This window comes from Jaculus jaculus, chromosome 1, assembly GCF_020740685.1.
Source record: "Jaculus jaculus isolate mJacJac1 chromosome 1, mJacJac1.mat.Y.cur, whole genome shotgun sequence".
Classification (NCBI taxonomy): domain Eukaryota; kingdom Metazoa; phylum Chordata; class Mammalia; order Rodentia; family Dipodidae; genus Jaculus; species Jaculus jaculus.
The window spans coordinates 46,946,916-46,967,602 of NC_059102.1; the positions used below are offsets into that span (position 1 = coordinate 46,946,916).

Here is a 20,687-nt window from a genome sequence, read left to right on the forward strand (position 1 = left end):
ACGTGTGAATGTGCATGTGGAGACAAAAGTCTTTCTTGGGCACCTGCCATCTTATTTAATGAGGCATGGTCTTTCACGTGAACCTAGGGTTTGCTGATCTGACGGGTCCACCCAGCAAGGATCTGCTTTCTCCCCCACGTGAGCGCGTCATTACTGGTTGGCCACTAAAGCCATCAGACACCGTCCATCATGGATGCAAACTGGGACGCTCACACGTGTGCAGCAAATGATTTATTCACTACATTGTCTCCCCAGCTCATGTTCTCCTAACAAGTCCTTTGTTTTTCCCAGATAGCATGAAGGCTGCCAGCCATTTGGTAAGTTTCCCAGTTAAATTGGAAGTTTATATAAGATGTAAACTGCTTTTAACTATGCCTTTGGTGAAATCACGGAAAACATGGTATTTCTAATATTCTATTCCTCAAATTTTGTATGTGTGTACATGTGTTTGAAGGTAACTGTACACATGCACATGTGTGTGCATGCTTTGGGAGGCCAGAGGTCTGTGGAGGTCAGTTATCAGGTGTCTTCCTTAATAGCTTTCCACCTTACTTATTGCAATGGGTCTCTTACTGAACCTTGGGCTCACTTGGTTTGGCTCATGTAACTGGCCAGCAAGGCCCGCAATGCCCAGCTTTCCACCTCTTCAGCTCTGGAACTGAAGTTGCGTGCTGCCACGTCCGGCACTTTTATGTGGGTGCCAGGAATCTGAACTGATGTTTTATGACACGCACTTGACAAGCTGGGCCATTTTCCTTGCCCCTTTTGCAACTTCTTGAATATTCTCAGAATAAGCCCCCAACTAAACTGCTGAAATTATAAATGAAACCGACAAAGGATGACAAATAGGGCATGATTTTACTTGTACGTGCAAATGTAGAGGCAAAGGGTATGTTGGGCATGGTAGCATATTCTTGTAGTGCCAGCCCTTGGTAAGTGGAGGCAGGAGAATCAGAGGTTCAAATCACCCACCCTCAGTCACATACCAAGTTCCAAGTCAGCTTGGGATATATGAGGGCCCGTCTCTCTATCTCTCTCTCACACACATAGACACAGACTAAGTTAAAGTGTACAACATTTCTATTAGATGGGAAGAGTAACTTTAAAGATCCAGTGTACAACATGGTGACCATAATTAATGAATTTATACTTAAAAATTATGGAGAGTAGGTTTTACATATTCTCACTACAAAAAAATGGGTATGTGAGGTAACAAATATGTTAATGATCTTTGGTCATTCTACAATATATATTAAAAAATAATAAATATACCCAAAATATACATAATTATTTGTCAACTAAAAATAAGTAAGCATGCCAGCTGTGGTAGAATATGCCTTTAATCCCAGCACTAGGGAGGCAGAGGTGGTGGACTGCTGTGAGTTTTGAGGCCAGCCTGAGAGTACATAGTGAATTCTAAGTCAGCCTGGATGAGAATGAAACACTACTTTGAGAAACAAACAAAAAAGAAAAATTTAAAAAAAAGCAATGTACCTAACATTGATAATAGGAGATTCTTCTAGTCAGTTAAGTTGACAAACTATAAGAAAAGTCCAAGTCCCACTTATGTAATTCTTAAACTATAGTGTATCACTAACAAATACCCAATGGGAAATATAATTTTTACATGGATATTTTGTTGTAGTCACTTTTGTTCAACTCTGTCACAGCTCTTTTGCATATAGAATTCTTTTTTTTGGTAGAAATTTTTTTTTATTAGTTTTGTATTCAGCAAATACAGGCAGTTTGGTACCATTATTAGGCTAATCCGTGGCCTACCCCCTCCCCATTGGCCCCTCCTTGTTGATGTAAATGGGTCGTGCATTGTGGGGTTAGCGCACAGTTATTGGGATGTTAAATGTCTCTGCATATCCTGACCCAACATGTGGCTCTGACATTCTTTCCACCCCCTCTTCCGCAAAATCTCCCTGAGCCATGTTGGGTTCATTTTTGGTCTGCTTCAGTGCTGAGGTGTTGGGGGCCTCTGAGGCTCTGGCTCTCTGGTTTGGTAGGAGTTGATTTTTCTCTGTGTTGGTCTCCTTCCCCCTTGTGCTGGTATCCGGTTCACCAGGAAAATAGCACCCTTGCTTGTTTCACTAGTTTTCCTTAGTTTCATCCAGGGCCCTTTTGAGGTATGATGGGGAGGCTCTCTCCTAAGGATCTGCATCTATCTTTCTTTCCCCGGGATTTGCAGCACAGCTAGGCGGTCGCCATCTTGGCCAGAAGTCTGCATATAGAATTCTTTCATCATCAAATAAATTGCCCCTTTCAAATCAAGTACTAAGTCCTGTGAGAAATTTAATTTCCTCACTGTCTTGAAATCACCTCTTTTCTGTGTTCCCCAACTTAGAACCAAAGTCTCAGTTCACTGAAGCGAATTTTAGAAATGTTGATGGCACATTCCATAGGTTGTAAACAGACCCCTTGCTCCCAGAAGGCTTATGTTCCTAGAGCATGGCATGAAACATGAAATTACATTTGTGAAGCATGAGAAAAAGATGCTCAAGAGAGGTTTGAGAGTCTTTTCCCTCCTTTCCCCACTGCAGAGCCTCAGGGAGGCTTTTGGGATGCCTCACAACATATACTTAGATATTAAGGATCTGCACATTCTCAAGGTGGTAGGATTCATTTGGATAGGAAAGCTATCCTGGTTTTCAAATGACCACATCAAAATATCATGTGTGGGTCCGGAGAGATGGCTTAGTGGTTAAGGCACTTTCCTGCGAAGCCTAAGGACCCACGTTTGACTCTCCATGGCAGATGCACAGGGTGACAGAGCAACTCAAGGTCACACATGCACACAAGCATTTGGAGTTAAATTGCAATGGCTGGAGGCCTTAGCATGCCAATTCATCATCATCATTATCATCATCATCTCTCATAAACAATTACAAAAAAAATCATGTATGACTTTTTCCAATTTCCCATTTAATTACCTTCAAGACAAAACTTACGTTATAAATTTATTATAAAGAACGAAAGCATTTTCCAAGTTTCCTTCTTGCAAATACACAGATGCCATTCTCTCCATTTCTACACCAGACCGGAAGTAGCGGCGTGGGGTGATGTCTTCATTGATGGTGATGTTGCTTCCAAGCTTGCTCAGGGCCCGGACCCGCTCTTCTGGGCTTAGGGAGACATCTGTATGGTCAGGCATAGCAGCTAACTTTTTCTGCAAGGTAAAATTTGTATATCTGATATAATTTTTAAGATGTCTATGACTGATTAATGAATATCTTTTCTGTACTGAAAATCTAAAACCAAGACTAAGGAAATCTTCCTGTAAGATAATGATGTGATCAAAGCAAAACATTTTGTATAGACATACCCTAAAGACACACATCCAGTATAACATGGATTTTCACTGGAATAAGATCTCTTCATAGGCTTCAAAGTTCCTGGGTATGCAAATATTTTAGACCATTTCAGGAAAGACATCATTGACCCTCATATATCTGTGGATGTTAAACACTTTGGGGCATTGCAGTCCTAGCAAGGCCCATGTCACTCTACTTTGAAGTGTTTCCAGGAGGTTGTTTTATTCAAAGTTACTATCCATATTATCAAATTACAAATCTAGAATACACCTAGTATAATAAGTAGTTTTTAGAGCCTTCTTCCATTACTGAGCACAGAACAAAACAGCCTCGAGGGAAAGGGCTTTTTCAAGTATGAGAATATCTTTTAAAAACTGGGGATGTAGCTCAGCTGGTAGAGTGTTAGCATTGGCCCTGAACCCACAGTTTGTTTTCCCAGGTTTGGACTTGCATGTCTGAGTATGGTCCATTCACCAGCAGTATAAGCAGCAGCTAGGCCTTTTTAAAAACTCAAATCCTGACTTCCGGTTAAGATGGCGGCGTAGGTACCACGCCAAAGCAGCCTAGGGGGGAAAAAGACCAAGAAAACTCAGCAAAATACACACTTTTACTAAAAAGTGAGGTGTATAGGAAATTGAAGTGGCAGCGGAGAAGTAGAAGAGTTCCAGAGCATCCAGAGCCTGCACAGGCGGGAACAACGGCTCCAGCAGCTCAGCCAACCGCCGTGGCCCCGGCGAACCAGAAAGCTGCCAGGCTCGGCTCGAGCCGCAGGAAAAGCCAGGTGCGGGATTTTCCCCTCACACCGCGCTCTCCGCAACTCGGGAAATGTGAGGGGAGAGCGGCAGCGAGCAGCGGAGGAGCAGACCGCGAGGTAGAAGAACACGTGGAACAGCGATACAACCAGAGCAGCCGCGGCTCCCTCCCCTCCCCCACCGCCTGAACCCAGCTCCAGCGAACAGAGCAGCGGCCCGGGACCGGCCACGCCAACTTGGGCTGACAGCGGGACCAAAGCAGGAGCAGAGTTCGGCAGCAACATCAGCGGCTCCAGCACCGGTAACAGCGGCCCCAGCAGCAGCAGACAAAGGAGCGGCAGCAGTGGCAGACTCGGCGGCAGCAGCTTCAGGGGGAGCAGCGGCAGTGGACACAGCAGCAGCAGCATCAGCAGCAGTGGTGGCTCCAGCAGTGGCAGCTACAGCAGCAGCAGAGGCAGCAGCAGCGGTGGGTCCAGCAGCAACACCTTCAGCAGCAGCAGCTACAGTCCCAGCAGGGGCAGCTTGAGCAGCAGCAGTTCCAGAAGCAGGGGTGCTGATCTGCAGGGCCACACTTGCCAGGCGCGGTTTGCCCCGCAGGAAAAGCAAGTGCCCAGCTCCAGAAGTCAGAACAGCAGCCCGACGACCCAGGCAGCAACATGACTGAGACCAAAATCATCTAAGGTAACAGGGATTGCACCAGGAAAGGGTCTCACTTGGTTGCAAGCTGACTTGGATCCCTCAACAGACCAGAAATCTTAACCTCTTTGTTGATAGAGGATCTGGTCATTATAATAACTACTCTTGCATACATACTCGGGGCTGTTTTTGATTGAATGTGTACAGTGTTTAGTTAAATTTTAGAATCTACCTGTATTTTATTCCACTCAGCCTGCTTGAATACTCCTATAGCAGGGAAACTCAATCCCTAAGAACATCTTTGTAGATACTCTGAGAGTCTTAAGAGCCACACCTAACACCTTAAGGTCCTACCCAGAAAATATATTACATCAAATCAATTGATACAGCTAAGAATACACAGCTACCTAGAAAATCCAAGCATTAACTTAATCCAAGATGCAAAAATATATACATTATAACACAAGAAACACTAAAAAGCAAGACCATATAAATCCACCTAAAAGTATTAATGCATCAGAAATGTCCTCCAGTGAGAAAGAGTTAGAGGAAATGCCTGAGAAAGAGTTCAAAAGAATGATTATAAATGTGTTCAAAGAGGTCAAAGAACACATCAAAACGAACAAAGAAGAAATCAAAGAGGAAATCAAAGGAATCAAAGAAGATGCAGGACACCAATTTAATGAAATAAAGAAGGCAATACAAAACATAAATAAGGAAATAGAAAAAATAAAGAAAAACCAGTCAGAATTACTAGCAAAGAAGAACACAGTTAATAAAATAAAAAACTCTGTAGAAAATCTCACCAGTAGGATGGATGAGGCAGAGGACAGAACATCTAAGCTAGAAGACCAGGTGGCAGACCTAATGCAGTCCAACAAAGAGAAAGACAAACTTATAGAAAAGTATGAGTGGGAATTTCAAGATATTCGGGACACTATGAAAAGATCCAATATAAGAATTCAGGGCATAGTAGAGGGAGAAGAACTCCACTCCAGAGGCATAGTAGGCGTCTTCAACAAAATCACAGAAGAAAATTTCCCCCAAATTGGGAAAGAGGTGCCAATGCAGATACAGGAAGCCTTTAGAACCCCAGCCAGACAAAACCCAGAAAAAACCTCTCCTCGCCATATTATAATCAAACTTCCAAACACACACACCAAAGAAAAAATATTGAAAGCAGTTAGAGAGAAAAATCAAGTTATCTACAAAAGCAAGCCCATCAGGATTACAGCAGATTATTCAACACAAACTTTTAAAGCCAGAAGGGCTTGGAGTGATATATTCCAAGTTCTGGAAGATAACAACTGTCAACCAAGATTACTTTATCCTGCAAAGTTATCCATTCAAATAGATGGAGAAATAAAAACATTCCATGACAAAAGCAGGTTAAAGGAGTATTTGAAGAAAAAACCAGCTCTACAGAAAATACTTGATAGAATCCTCCATGCTGAAGAAAAGGAAAAGCACACATATAAGGAACCTAGAAAAAGCAAGCAATACTCAAATACTAGTTAACAGAAGAGAGCACAGGTAGAACCAGAAACACACACACGCACACACAAAAATGGCAAAAATAAATACACACCTTTCAATAATATCTCTTAATATCAACGGCCTCAATGCCCCAACGAAAAGACATAGATTTGCAGACTGGGTCAAAAAGCAGGATCCTACAATTTGTTGTCTCCAAGAAACTCACCTTTCTACAAAGGATAGACATTATCTTAGGGTGAAAGGTTGGAAAACGGTGTTTCAAGCAAATGGGCCTAGAAAACAAGCAGGGGTTGCTAACCTAATATCAGACAGGGTAGACTTTAGTCCGACGTTAGTCAAGAAAGATAAGGAAGGTCACTTTATATTGATTAAGGGCACACTCCAACAGGAGGACATTACAATCCTAAACATATATGCACCTAACATGGGGGCTCCCAAATTCGTTAAACAAACACTATTAGAACTAAGGTCACAGATAACACCAAACACAGTGGTGGTGGGTGACTTTAACACCCCACTCTCATCAATTGACAGGTCATCCCAGGAAAGAATAAACAGAGAGGCATCTGGACTAAATGAGGTCATAGAAGGAATGGACTTAACAAATATATACAGGACATTTCATCCAAAGGCTGCAGAATATACATTCTTTTCAGCAGCACATGGAACATTCTCTAAAATAGACCATATATTAGGGCAAAAAGCAAATCTTAACAAATTCAGGAAAATTGAAATAATTCCTTGCATTCTATCTGACCACAATGGAATTAAACTACAAATCAGTAGCAAGAAAGGCTATAGAGCATACACAAAATCATGGAAACTAAACAATACACTACTAAATGATGAATGGGTCAATGAAGAAATCAAAAAGGAAATCAAAAAATTTATAGAGTCAAATGACAATGAGAACACAACATACCAAAATCTCTGGGACACAATGAAGGCAGTTCTTTATAGCCTTAAGTGCCTATATTAAGAAATTAGAAAGGTCGCAAGTAAACGACCCAATACTTCGCCTTAAAGCCTTGGAAAAAGAAGAACAAGGCAAACCAAAAATCAGTAGACGGGAAGAAATAATAAAGATTAGGGCAGAAATTAATGAAATAGAAACAAAAAGAACAATCCAAAGAATTAATGAAACAAAGAGTTGGTTCTTTGAAAGGATAAACAAGATTGATAAACCCTTAGTAAATCTAACCAAAAGAAAGAGAGAAGAGACACAAATTAATAAAATCAGAGATGAAAAAGGTAACATCACAACAGATTCCAGAGAAATTCAAAAAATCATAGGGACATACTATAAAAACATATACTCCACAAAGTATGAAAATCTGAAAGAAATGGATGATTTCCTTGATCTATATGACCTACCTAAATTAAATCAAAATGAGATTAATCACTTAAATAGACCTATAACAAACATGGAGATCCGAACAGTTATCAATAATCTCCCAACTAAAAAAAGCCCAGGCCCGGATGGATTCACTGCTGAATTTTACCAGATTTTTAAGGAAGAGCTAATACCATTGCTTCTTAAGCTTTTCCAGAAAATAGAAAAAGAAGGAATTCTACCAAACTCCTTCTATGAGGCCAGCATCACCCTGATACCAAAACCAGGCAAAGATAGAACAAAAAAAGAAAATTACAGACCAATCTCCCTCATGAACATAGATGCAAAAAATCTCAACAAAATATTGGCAAACAGAATACAAGAGTATATCAAAAAGATCACTCACCCTGACCAAGTAGGCTTTATCCCAGAGATGCAGGGATGGTTCAACATACGCAAATCTATAAATGTAATGCATTACATAAACGGGTTGAAGGACAAAAATCACATGATCATCTCATTAGACATAGAGAAAGCATTTGACAAAATCCAACATCCCTTCATGATAAAAGTCCTACAGAGACTGGGAATAGAAGGAACATATCTCAATATAATAAAGGCTATTTATGACAAGCCTACAGCCAACATATTACTAAATGGGGAAAAACTGGAAGCTTTTCCACTAAAATCAGGAACAAGACAAGGGTGTCCACTGTCCCCACTTTTATTTAATATAGTTTTGGAAGACTTAGCCATAGCAATAAGGCAAGAGACCACGTAAAAGGGATACAAATTGGAAAGGAAGAAATCAAGTTATCATTATTTGCAGATGACATGATTCTATACATAAAGGACCCTAAAGACTCTACTAGCAAACTTTTAGAGCTGATCAAAACCTACAGCCATGTAGCAGGATACAAAATAAATACACAGAAATCAGTAGCCTTCATATATGCTAACAACAAACACACAGAGGATGAAATCAGAGAATCACTCCCATTCACAATTGCATCAAAAAAATAAAATACCTTGGAATAAACCTAACCAAAGAAGTAAAGAATCTATACAATGAGAACTTTAAAACACTCAAGCGAGAAATTGCAGAAGACACTAGAAAGTGGAGAAACATCCCTTGTTCCTGGATTGGAAGAATCAATATTGTGAAAATGGCAATCTTACCTAAAGCAATCTACACATTTAATGCAATCCCTATCAAAATTCCAAAGGCTTTCTTCATGGAAATAGAAAAAACAATCCAAAAATTCATTTGGAATCACAAAAAACCAGAGCCATAGTCACAACAACAGCATGGTACTGGCACAAAAACAGACATGTAGATTAGTGGAACAGAATAGAGGACCCAGATGTAAGCCCAAGTAGCTATAGCCACCTGATATTTGATAAAAATGCCAAAAATACTCATTGGAGAAGAGACAGCCTCTTCAGCAAATGGTGTTTTGAAAACTGGATATATATCTGCAGAAGGATGAAAATAGATTCTTTACATGCACAAGAATTAAGTCCAAATGGATTAAAGACCTTAACATCAGACCGGAAACTCTGAAACTGCTAGAGGAAAAAGTAGGGGAAACCCTTCAACATATTGATCTAGGCAAAGACTTTTTGAATACAACCCCAATTTCTCAGGCAATAAAACCACAATTAACCACTGGGACCTAATGAAATTACAAAGATTTTGCACTGCAAAGGACACTGTGAAAAAAGCAAAGAGGCAACCTACAGAATGGGAAAAAATCTTCGCCAGCTATATATCTGATAAAGGATTAATATCTAGGATATACAAAGAACTCAAAAAGTTAAATAATAAGGAATCAAACAAGCCAATCAAAAAATGGGCTATGGAGCTAAATAGAGAGTTCTCAAAGGAAGAAATACAAATGGCATATAAGCATCTAAAAAAATGTTCTACGTCACTAGTCATCAGGGAAATGCAGATTAAAACTACATTGAGATTCCATCTCACTCCTGTTAGATTGGCCACCATCATGAAAACAAATGATCATAAATGTTGGCGGGGATGTGGAAAAAAAGGAACCCTTCTGCACTGCTGGTGGGAATGCAATCTGGTCCAGCCATTGTGGAAATCAGTGTGGAGATTCCTAAAACAGCTAGAGATTGATCTACCATATGACCCAGCTATAGCACTACTAGGCATATATCCAAAGGACTCATCTCATTTCCTTAGAAGTACATGCTCAACCATGTTTATTGCTGCTCAATTTATAATAGCTGGGAAATGGAACCAGCCTAGATGTCCCTCAACTGATGAGTGGATAATGAAGATGTGGCACATTTATACAATGGAGTTCTACTCAGCGGTAAAGAAAAATGAAGTTATGAAATTTGCAGAAAAATGGATGGACCTGGAAAGTATTATACTAAGTGAAGTAACCCAGACCCAGAAAGCCAAGCGCCACATGTTCTCTCTCATATGTGGAGCCTAGCTACAGATGACTGGGCTTCTGCGTGAGAATGAAAATACTTAGTAGCAGAGGCCAGTAAGTTAAAAAGGAGACATAAAGGGTAGAGAAAGGGAGGAGGATACTTAGTAGGTTGATATTGTATATATGTAATTACAATGATTGTAATGGGGAGGTAATATGATGGAGAATGGAATTTCAAATGGGAAAGTGTGGGGGTGGGGAGGGAGGGAATTACCATGGGATATATTTTATAATCATGGAAAATGTTAATAAAAAATTAAAAAAAAAAAACTCAAATCCTTACCAGGCTCCACTCAGGAACTGGAGGAGTGCTGGAAAAGCAGTGTTTTAATTAGTGTTCCTAGAGAAGCTCAATGGTTTCTCCTACTTTAGATTACCCTTCCATCAGTTTTTACTCCAAGTATGGAATTATCCCAGAGAAAAATTCACTTCCTGAGGTCTTCTTAATAAGAGAAAGGTAAGTTGTAAGACCAACTACAATGAGGACCAATCTGTGGCCAAACTTTGTGGTAAACTCTGAGAGAAATAAGGTAGGTAAACATACTTTCAGGCTGACCATGAATTCCTGGACCAACCTTCATGGGCACGGTACAGTAGATTAAATATACAGTGTTTTTCCAATGTCACCTGGTCTTCATTGCTGGTGATTTTATAGCAAGAACAACCCCAGACATCTGAAATGACTCTTACTCCTAATGGCTTAATATGTCACTGGAGAGCCATAAGCTTAGTTTTAAAGGCTCCATTAAGTAAAAAGCTTCTGGTAGCTTCTATTACTTTTTTTTTTTCAAGGTGGGGTCTCACTCTAGCCCCTAGAATTCACTATGTAATCTCAGGGTGGCCTCCTACCTCTGCCTCCCAAGTTCTGGGATTAAAGGCAAGCTCCACCATGCCTGGCTTTTTCTATTACTCTTTTGACAGGACCTGTAACAACGTGGATGAAATCTCCCTCCTGATTTTTCCTCCTCAGTGAAAGAACCAGGGCCTGTGCACTTCTCTCTGAAAGCTCCAAGTATTCATCCTGTGATTTGTGAGGAAAACCAGGTCCAATTAGAACACAAGGGATAAACTTAAGCCTCCTAGGTTCCCTAAAGGGACAGAGAATTCCGGTCTATATCACTAGGGAAAGGTACTGTTTTTGATTTTAGTCCTCACCTGGCATGTTTAATCTATTCTCTTGTGGTCAGAATTCTGAAAGTACAGAAGTATTTCTCATAGTGATACAATATACATGACCTTCCTAAGTCACTTCAGGTCAAAGTAAAATATGCTTCTTTCAATAGATAACAGGCACCAAAATAGTTAGGTAAAAAGAATTAGTGTTAGAGCTCTAAAGCACAGTGAGATAACCATAGACTACAGTGGATTACCTGTTTTAAAATACCTGGAACAGAATGATAAAGTTTCTAATACAGAGGACTGGGGATGCTAACTGCCCTGCTTAGATCATTCTAAAATGTACACGGTTAACTATACCATACTCTATAAATCCATGAGGTATAGTTTATCAATTGAAAACTCGAGCCTTACACCTTAAAAAATACTCTGTTTTGCCGGGCGTGGTGGCGCACACCTTTAATCCCAGCACTCGCAAGGCAGAGGTAGGAGGATCACCATGAATTCAAGGCCACCCTGAGACTACATGGTGAATTCCAGGTCAGTCTGGGCTAGAGTGAGACCCTACCTCGAAAAACCAAACCAAAACAACAACAAAAAAATACTCTGTTTTGACCTACATCCTGCTGTGGCATTCAGATAGCTCTCTGGCTAGATTCTAAGCTCTGAGAAGTTGTTGAAGACTTCCCTACTTCACAGACAAAAATGGAGCTTGTGAACTCGAGCCTCATATTTTAGGATTCAGTCTTTACCAAATGAGATGTTGCCAACACCACAGCCTACTTTACCCCCATCCCGCTCATCAAATGCCTCTGCTTTAATTCACATATTGTTACTCAGCCATGGTAATGGTGGTGACATCAAAACTGACCAAAAAACACTCTAATAAAAGTATTTCATGGGCTGGAGAGATGGCTTAGTGGTTAAGCGCTTGCCTGTGAAGCCTAAGGACCCTGGTTCGAGGCTCGGTTCCCCAGGTCCCATGTTAGCCAGATGCACAAGGGGGCGTACGCGTCTGGAGTTCGTTTGCAGAGGCTGGAAGCCCTGGCGTGTCCATTCTCTCTCTCTCTCCCTCTATCTGTCTTTCTCTCTGTGACTCTCAAATAAATAAATAAATAAATAAATAAAAATTTAAAAAAAAAGTATTTCATAAAGAGAGCTTCTAGCTTTCCATATGTACAAGTCAGTTTATCCATATTTTATTACTATACTATCTACAATGAATCTCTGTACAAGTATTTCCAGGAGCTTATTTCCTTATAGTTTTAAAAAAGAATGATTATTCATCAGAGATATACTAAGAAATCACCTAACACCATCTTCAATCTTTAACATTTCAATTGTATATGAGATTCCTAGATTAAAACACACATTTTTGGGGGGTGAAAAAGTTTTCATTTTCACAATGAAAATTATAATAAAACACTAAGTATTCCCATATCATGTTATGGAAAAATATATAAGATAACCACGAAGATGATTGCTTTCTCTGCAGAGGCAGAAAAGAGACACTTGCTGTTGTCCTTCAGTGAAATGACAACATAGGGTCAGAAAGGGACACGATCACTGCAGGTCCCTTCTCCTCAAACAGTCTGAGGACAAATAAGCTCCTATGGAGGACATTCTCAGTCAAGAAAATGAAACGCAATATATGTACAACCCATTTCAGCACAAGAACCAGGCCTCCCACTTCTTCGTGTCCAGGCACTGTGTCTCATATGATAGAGCATTCGGCGGACGCTCTTGCTCACAGGACTGCCGTCACTGGCAGTGGCTTTCATCAGAAGGAGAAATTTAAGAACTTCCATTCAACAGGCTACCATGGTCAGCTGAGAACATGACAAACACTGTCTCCAGTACTAAAACAGGGCCACAGATATTACATATATGCCTATATTCACATTCAGAGACTGATCAGAGACAAAGCCCAGGCCCACGTGACCTCAGCGCCCTGGTTACATCCTTTCCAGCACACTGCCTTCTAGAAGTCAGATAGACAAGCTGCGTCCTCTGATGGGCAATAGGAGGGAAAGTGAGAGGAAGTTTCAAGTGTGCCAGGGGTATAAGGAAACCCCAAAGAAACACCTAGGTGCTAAATATATATGTTTTCCCATCATTATCACACAAGGCAAACCTCCTACTTATATATGTAAGTCGCTGAGGTACAGAGTTTTAATTACCTGATCTGATGCCAACTGAAAAGTCTCTCCTGTGTTTATCTGAAGGAGTACAGTACTAGAATCTAGCTGAACAAATTAAAATCTCATAACTTTATGAGAAAAAAATTATTAAGTCCCACAAAGATAAAGTTCAGTCACTTCCTTAAAGGAGACAGCCACACAGAAGGACATAAAGCGACCAGTAACTGCTGTTCTTCTTAAAGAAGTTGTGACTCATTACCCACAGGGTCCACATTTGGCCTCTGTCTGTTCTTCTTTCTGGAATTTCCAACCATATGCAAAGCAGCAGTTGGCATGACCTACCAGTGAATTCACAGTAAACGGCTGCTCCATCCTGTCCTGTGTTCAGAGGAAAGTGCTCAACGCTTCCTCTTGGTCACTTCATCTGCTCCAAAGACAAAAGGCAAAGCTAAGGTTATTTTCTGAGAACTCAAGTCTCAAGTCTCATGATCAGCAGAACAGGAACACACTGAAAAACTTCTACAACGCGAGTGAATAAAGAGACTTTGGAAGTATTCTCCTGAAATACAAAAACACAGGTGGTTATAATTCCTTTAAGCTGACTTTTAAAAGTGGAGGTCCATGGACAATTAGGATTTGGTAAACACGGAGTATGAAGCTGATGGTTGTTATTTCTTGAGAATTCTGCACATGGCTATATAAAATAAGTTCACCTTCTTCCAAAAGACAAAGGGCGATACAGCGGTTAGGAGCAAGAACACTGGGGCCATGGACTTCAGGAACCCCTCAAAGTGTAAAGCAGCCTGAAACTGCAGCTACAGGAGGAATATTCCTGTCAGGGGGATCCATGGTTTATATATCTCTGTCCCCTTCCGTGGGCAAGATCTGTTCAATTGGCTCATCTGGCCTATGGAACATGGCAGAGCAGTATTTTTCCCATGATTATATCATACAGCAAAACCAAAGACATATATCACAGATTTGTGAAAATCCCCCGAGCAGTCAGCATTAAATTAATTAAAAGAGAGGTCATTGGGTGGTATTGACCTTTAATGGAAAGAGATGCTATTCTGCTGGCTTTGAGATTCAAATGGCAGGAGTTCTGTAGCTTCAAGGAAATTAATTCTGCCAAAAAAAACCCACGAGATCTCCCAAGCAGAACGTGGAGCCACAGATGAGTTCCTACTGTGGCAGCGCCTGCGTCACAGACGCGAGCCAGCCTCCAGGAGACCAGCACCTTCGTTACTGTCTCCTGGTGCCAGGAGAAGTAATCATCTGCCCCACATAACTGTGAGATAAGCAGAGCTTTTTTTTTTTTTTTTTTTTTTTTTTTTTTTTTTTTTTTTTTTAGGTCACGCAGTGCATGGGAATGTATAATTCAGTGAAACAACACAATATGCTAGTTGTGTGACTGCAAGGTAGGTAAGTTACACAGCCTGTCTGGACATCTGACACACGACCTAAGGACGGACCGAAAATTAAGTGAGTTAACATCAACTCTTTATAATAATATTTCCTAGCACGTGGCAGATACTTTATAAATGTCAGCTATTATTACCATCTTTATTGCTTTATTTCTCATGAGGTAGAATTGAGGAAACTGGAGGCCAACTATGTTGGCTGAATAATGTATAGAAGTTCCAATATTAACTCAATAAAATCTCCCTTCCTTCCTATGCTAACTCAGGTCAACCTGTGCATCATGCTTTTCCCCTTCTAAGGTGGTCGGGAACTGTATTCCCGACTCTCCACCTTATGACTATGAATGTGTGTCTTCACTTCCTTCCTCCTGGAGGAGACTGGGGGAAGACTACATTCTCCTAAATCATGAACTCCTGTGATTCTAGAAAGCTTGGAAGTAGATCAGTCAGCCAGCAGGTCTATGGCTGGAAAACCTTTCAAAGAAAATGATTGCCCGTTGGGTTCTAGATCTTTCCTTCCTTGTCTCCAGCAACCCCTGCAGTAAATACTTTGCTCTAAGCCTGCAGGTTACAAAGCTGCCCAGGAAAGACAGCAGCGGGGAGGACCACAGTCGCGAGTCTCACCGAGTTGAAGGATTCTGGCACTGCGGTGAGTGCACAGCGCGAGCAAGACTGGCTGGAGAATGACCGCCCCTCACTAAGCGGGACCAGCACAGGGAAATAAAAGAAAGAAGACAAAAAATGTTGACTGAACCAACACTCCAGTGTTGGTGTATGCCTGTAATCCTATCACCCCAGCACTCAGGAGGCAAAGTTCAGGTCAGGTTATTTCTGCTATAGACAGACAGACCTCACGGCCAACCCCAAGCTGTATGTAAGACCCTATGTAAAGAAAGAGGAAAAGGAGAAAAGAGAAAGGAAACCTTTAAAGGGACAGAACAAAAGCTTATGGGGAATGTGGTTGGGTGGGGGAGGGACGCTTGGGAACAAAGAAGTACAGTCAGTAATTAGGGATTTGTGAAAGTAGAATTATTTCTTTTAGTTGTCAGTCCTATCTCTAAAAAGAAGCTGGTAATTTACAAAATTGGAAATATGCAAAGGATTGTTCTTAATTTTTACTGTACCTAAATTATGTAAATCTGAGATTTGTTTAAAATGTAGATTCCAGCTGGGAATGTGGCTCAGATGATAGAATGTCTGCCTAGCATGCACAAGTCCCTGGGTATGGTCCCTAAGATCCCACAAATCATGTGTTGTGGGGCACGTTTATAAAACCAGCACTGGAGGGAGAGCAGGTTGTGTTCATCATAGGGTACAGTGATTTTGAGTCCAGCTTAGGGTACATGAAACACTGTCTCATAGTAAAAAAAAAATAAAGTAAATAATAAAATAAACAAGTGCTGATAAGCACAAGGTTTACTGCATTTGAAGATGTACTGAACAGGAGTTTTGGTAGCAGACCAAGACAACATCTAAATTCAGAGAAGGCTAATGGAAGGATCACATATTTCTAGGAAGCCCAGTCAAACTGGGGTCAGAGGAATACCATGCAAGCCAAACAAAAGCCTTGGTGGAAACAAACCACCACACAGCTGCCTCCATCACTGTCAGTCATCCACAGCTTCCTCCACCAGCATCAGCAACTTCTTGAACTAACTGTTGCCCTGGAAACCATGTGCAGCTGGCCGGTGTTTCTGCACATCCCTGGTATCTAAATGACAGCGCGACGGGCAAATACATATCTGACAAGTAGTGCTGCCCGGCTCACATGCCTGCAGCCTGGCTATCAAGGTGGGAGAATATGCAAATACTCAGCACTTCACCTTGCTGTACCAGGCAGTGAGAGGTGCCACGTCAGAAAGGGCGTGTTGAAGTTCCAGGGTGGATTCAGGGCAGAGTGGGCAAAATTACCGGCAAGTGTGGGCAGAAACAAAATTCTTCTCCATGATAACCTTCTGTTTATATAAAATGTTTCCTTAGTTCATGACACTAGTACTACTTAAACTATAATTGCTATTAACAATCACAAAGATTTACTTATTATTTAATAACAAACATCAACTCCTCCCCAACTTATGATGAAAGAAGTTCACAGATTAGTCAGCCCACTTATTTTTTTGAACAGTTCACTACCTGGTGGCACCCGTCTTGTCTGTTTTAAATTCCCAATCATGGAATTTATGACTGTAATATAAGTACAAAATGAGAGTGCTTTCTAGAGTGGATACTCTCAAAGTTTGGACCAAGTACTTCAGGAACTTTTCAAGAGGTGTGAAAAATCAGTGTTATTGTTATAACATTACTAAAGCATGATTTGCTTTTTTTTAACATCAATCTCTCACAATTGCATAGTGGAGAGTTCCAACTGAGTATCGAGTAGAACAATTCATAGAATGTCTATTTTGGTATACTTGTTAATATCTATTTTAATGTTCACACAGTAAATATAGACAGGTATAGCTCACATTAAAAATCTTTGTAATAATTTAGAAATTTTTAGGAGCACAAAAGGTTTCCATTGCTATTCTAAGACTACCCGTGCAAACAAGCAACAGAAAACCTCATCATGCTATGTCAATCAAACCAGAAAAAGTAGGCCATAAGCATCTAAAACAGGAAAAATTAATGGCAAGGTCACTTTTCCATTTGAGCTGCTAGAGTCTTGCTGAAGTAATTGGAAAATTTAAACTGAGGTTACAGTAACAGATACCCTACCTCAGGAACCACAGTGCAAAGACAGTGGGCTACTAGACATCCCATAATATCATTCTCCCTTTTTAACGTAATATGTAAATTTTAGGTGATACACAGCCAGACCACTAAAATTCACATTTCTCACCTGTGCTTATGGGAGGGGTGGTGATGCGACCAGGTTCTAGCTAAGAGGATGGAGATAACAGTGAGGTAGTCAAAATCTGGGCTCTGAACAGGAAGGGACATGAGATTCTCCAGCCACCCTCTGCCCTTCCTGTAAGTCACATGAAGGTGACATGTCTTGAGTTGTAGGGAGAAATCATGGTGAAGCAAGAAGGAAAAAGGAGCACCCTAGTTTGCTTATACTCAACAACTGACAATCACTCATTTTTCTCCTGGAATATGTTTTAGAGAGAGAAAGAATTGGCATGGTAGGGACTCAGCCGCTGCAATCGAACTCCTGACGCTTGCACCAGATAGTGGGCATGTGTGACCTTGTGCTTGCCTCACCTTTGTGCGTCTGGCTTATGTGGGATCTGGAGAGTCGAACATAGGTCCTTATACTTCACAGGCAAGTGCCCTAACTGCTAAGCCATCTCTCCAGCCCTCCTTGAATATTTTTAGTCATTGTTTAGGCAGCTGGGCCTGCTTCCTGACAAAGGCAGTGAGCTTAACCTGGAAAGGAAAGCCAGGGGGACTAAGGCCACACTAATAAGAAAGCACGTGCCTCTCTCTCTTCCTTCCCCCTTCCTTCCTGGCCTCAGCCCCTGGCTGGCCGGCCTCCGCACCTGGCCTCTTGCAGTAGCAGAAAGGAAGAAAGGCAAACAACTTCGGTGCTAGGGTGATAAGCAACCAGTAAACTGGGGAAGGAAGTAAACCATGCAGCTAACTGAGTAGGACAGGGGCTCGGGGCTGTCTGCTCTCATGCCTCTACACTTCAGCAGTTCACGCGGGGAGCAAGCTGAAGATGACTTTAGGTGCTAAAGATAAGCGTTGCAATTTGGAGAATCAGGAGCATACTGAATGCGAAAGTCAGAGGCAGATTCAATGTCATGGTGAAATAAAACATCATTCTTCCTTCATACTGAAGGTCCCACGTGCAGGGAAGCACGCAGTGCAAACAGCCTCGCAGTCAGAAAAGCAGGAGGCGAACTTGGCTCTATAACCTACTTAGCAGCGATCCACACTGAGCCCTCAGGAGCTCACACCAGTTCACAAAGGGCCCCACTTCACTGCCCTCACTGTGGCTTATAGGGACTTGAAAACATTCGTCAGGAACGCCCGACTTCAACTCCACTTGTTCCCCAACCTCAGCTCTAGCAGAGCCCACAGTTCTTGAGACTTAATTACATCTGAACTGCAGGCATGATATATTTCTGTAAGATACCATTTGGGAATTCTTTTAGCTCTAGAGTTCTTGCCTTCTTGTATTTTTCCCTAAGTCCTTCCCTCACCGTAGCTTCTAAAACTGTAACCATTCTCTTCTTAAACTGATCCTTTACAGAGGTATAGGAAGGAGGAACGGGCTTTCGGCGGATTCCTACCTGGCACACGGGGCTGGGGAACGGGGGTGTCGGAACTGTGTGTGTTCAGCATGAGTACATGCAGGCCAACCCTTGTCCCAGAGGTTCAAATGAGCAGCCAATGAACCGCCAAGGTCTGTGGCAAAAATGGAGTCTCATCCAGGAGCAGTCTGGGAGATGACATGAACCCTCCCCAAAACAAGGGTCACAATTCTGTGCTCACACAGTTTACTGTTCATACAGCCAATAGCAGCAGCCTCCTGGATTTTGCTTCCGTACGCATGGTCTCCAAGTCTCAGCCTCTCACCCCACCCATCTACCCAAGAGACTAGGGAAGACACATCGTAAGGCTGTCTTTCAAAACAAGTAGCAAATAAGGCCAAGAATGGACAAAGGAAAATAAGTGACCTGGCATAGTGTTTGTGATTTCCTTCATCCTTAATCTGTTCCCCTTTCTTCCCTCCCTCCCTCCTCAGTCTCTCCTTCCCTTCTTTCCACAGGGCAAGGGATGGAACCCAGGGCCTCACCCATGCTACACAAATGAGCTACACAGCCTAATTTTTTTTTTGGGGGGGGTAGCATTAATTTTTCTTCTTTTCAATACTTAAAAAAATGGTAGGTAAGGTCAGAATCCTGACCCATTTTCATCCTTCAGAATGATATTTTCCAGAATACAGAAAGGAGTCTATCAGACAGTGAACTCTCTGGAGACTTCGCGCAGACATGTCCTTTCCTCTAAATGCCACTGTGACCTGGATAAGCAGGTGAGACCAGCTGGCAGATGCCAGGACAGAGGCCAGACCAGCTCATACTACCACAGGGATACTCATTTCGAACTGGCCAAACCAAATGCCCTTCTTTTTCCTCACTGGGTCAGAGTTCATGCTTTCCAGGAAAAACACAGAGCAACTGACTTAACTGGAGACAAAACAGGAAATTATTTTAACTAGGCCTTGTAGAGATCTAATCTTGCTTAGATAAGAGAGGTAAAGGATCATTCCCATGCCTCAAGTGCCACAGGCACAAAGGCCTCTCCTGAGCGGCACTTTTAAAAACTGGGGCCTGTTTTAGGACAAAAATAAGCTTGGTCCAAACATTCTGTTTATTTTGAAAATTATAATACTTTAGACATAAAAACAAAAGAATGGTTTAATTTTTATTTGTTTGACAGCGAGAGGGAGGGAGGGGGGAGAGAGAGAGAATGAGAGAGAGAGAGAGAGAGAATGGGTGCACCAGGGCCTCCAGCCAGTGCAAATGAACTCCAGATGCTTGTGCCACCTTGTGCATCTGGCTAACATAAGTCCTGGGGAATTGAACCTGGAGCCTTTGGCTTTGCAGGCAAATGCCTTAACCGTGAAACCATCCCTCCAGCCAAGTTTGAATTTTTTATACTTCTCTGTAGTACTTAGAAATGTGGCGTGACTCAGAGAAAACCTTATCTGGACTGTAATATTGGTAAGATAAAAATGTAACATATACAGCTATAACTTGTCTACCTACACTTAAAACTTTCAGTTAGAAATCACTAACACATGAAAATTCAATATGACACTCCTGATGAAGACACATCCCAAAGATCAGAGAAGATCTCCATAAAAATAAAAGGACACTGAATAGAAGATGAAGCCACATCAAAATTCATGGGGCCAATATGAAGCTTAGAATATTAAAAAGAGCATTTCTTGTTCTTCCTTCTGTAACCATTAAGTACAACGTACGGGAGCATCTGCTATATGCAGATTACTCTTATCCCTTGCAGTATGCCCAAAGGGGAACATTCGGCATCACAATG

General features: G+C 41.5%; 1 protein-coding gene across 6 annotated transcripts in view; it reads right to left on the reverse strand.

The window, feature by feature from the left end:
• Stambpl1 (STAM binding protein like 1) overlaps positions 1–20,687 on the reverse strand; it is a 55,838-nt gene that overhangs the window by 17,552 nt on the left and 17,599 nt on the right. For 4 of the 6 annotated variants that reach the window (XM_045158121.1, XM_045158127.1, XM_045158140.1 and 1 more), the window contains exons 2-3: positions 13,600–13,681; positions 2,955–3,172 (exon numbers count right to left, since the gene is read on the reverse strand). In XM_045158121.1, the coding sequence (XP_045014056.1) occupies positions 2,955–3,172; positions 13,600–13,629 (248 nt within the window). In that variant the 5' untranslated portion in view covers positions 13,630–13,681. The remainder of the gene's footprint in view (positions 1–2,954; positions 3,173–13,599; positions 13,682–20,687) is intronic. The other 2 variants (XM_045158112.1, XM_045158146.1) reach the window with 1 other exon arrangement.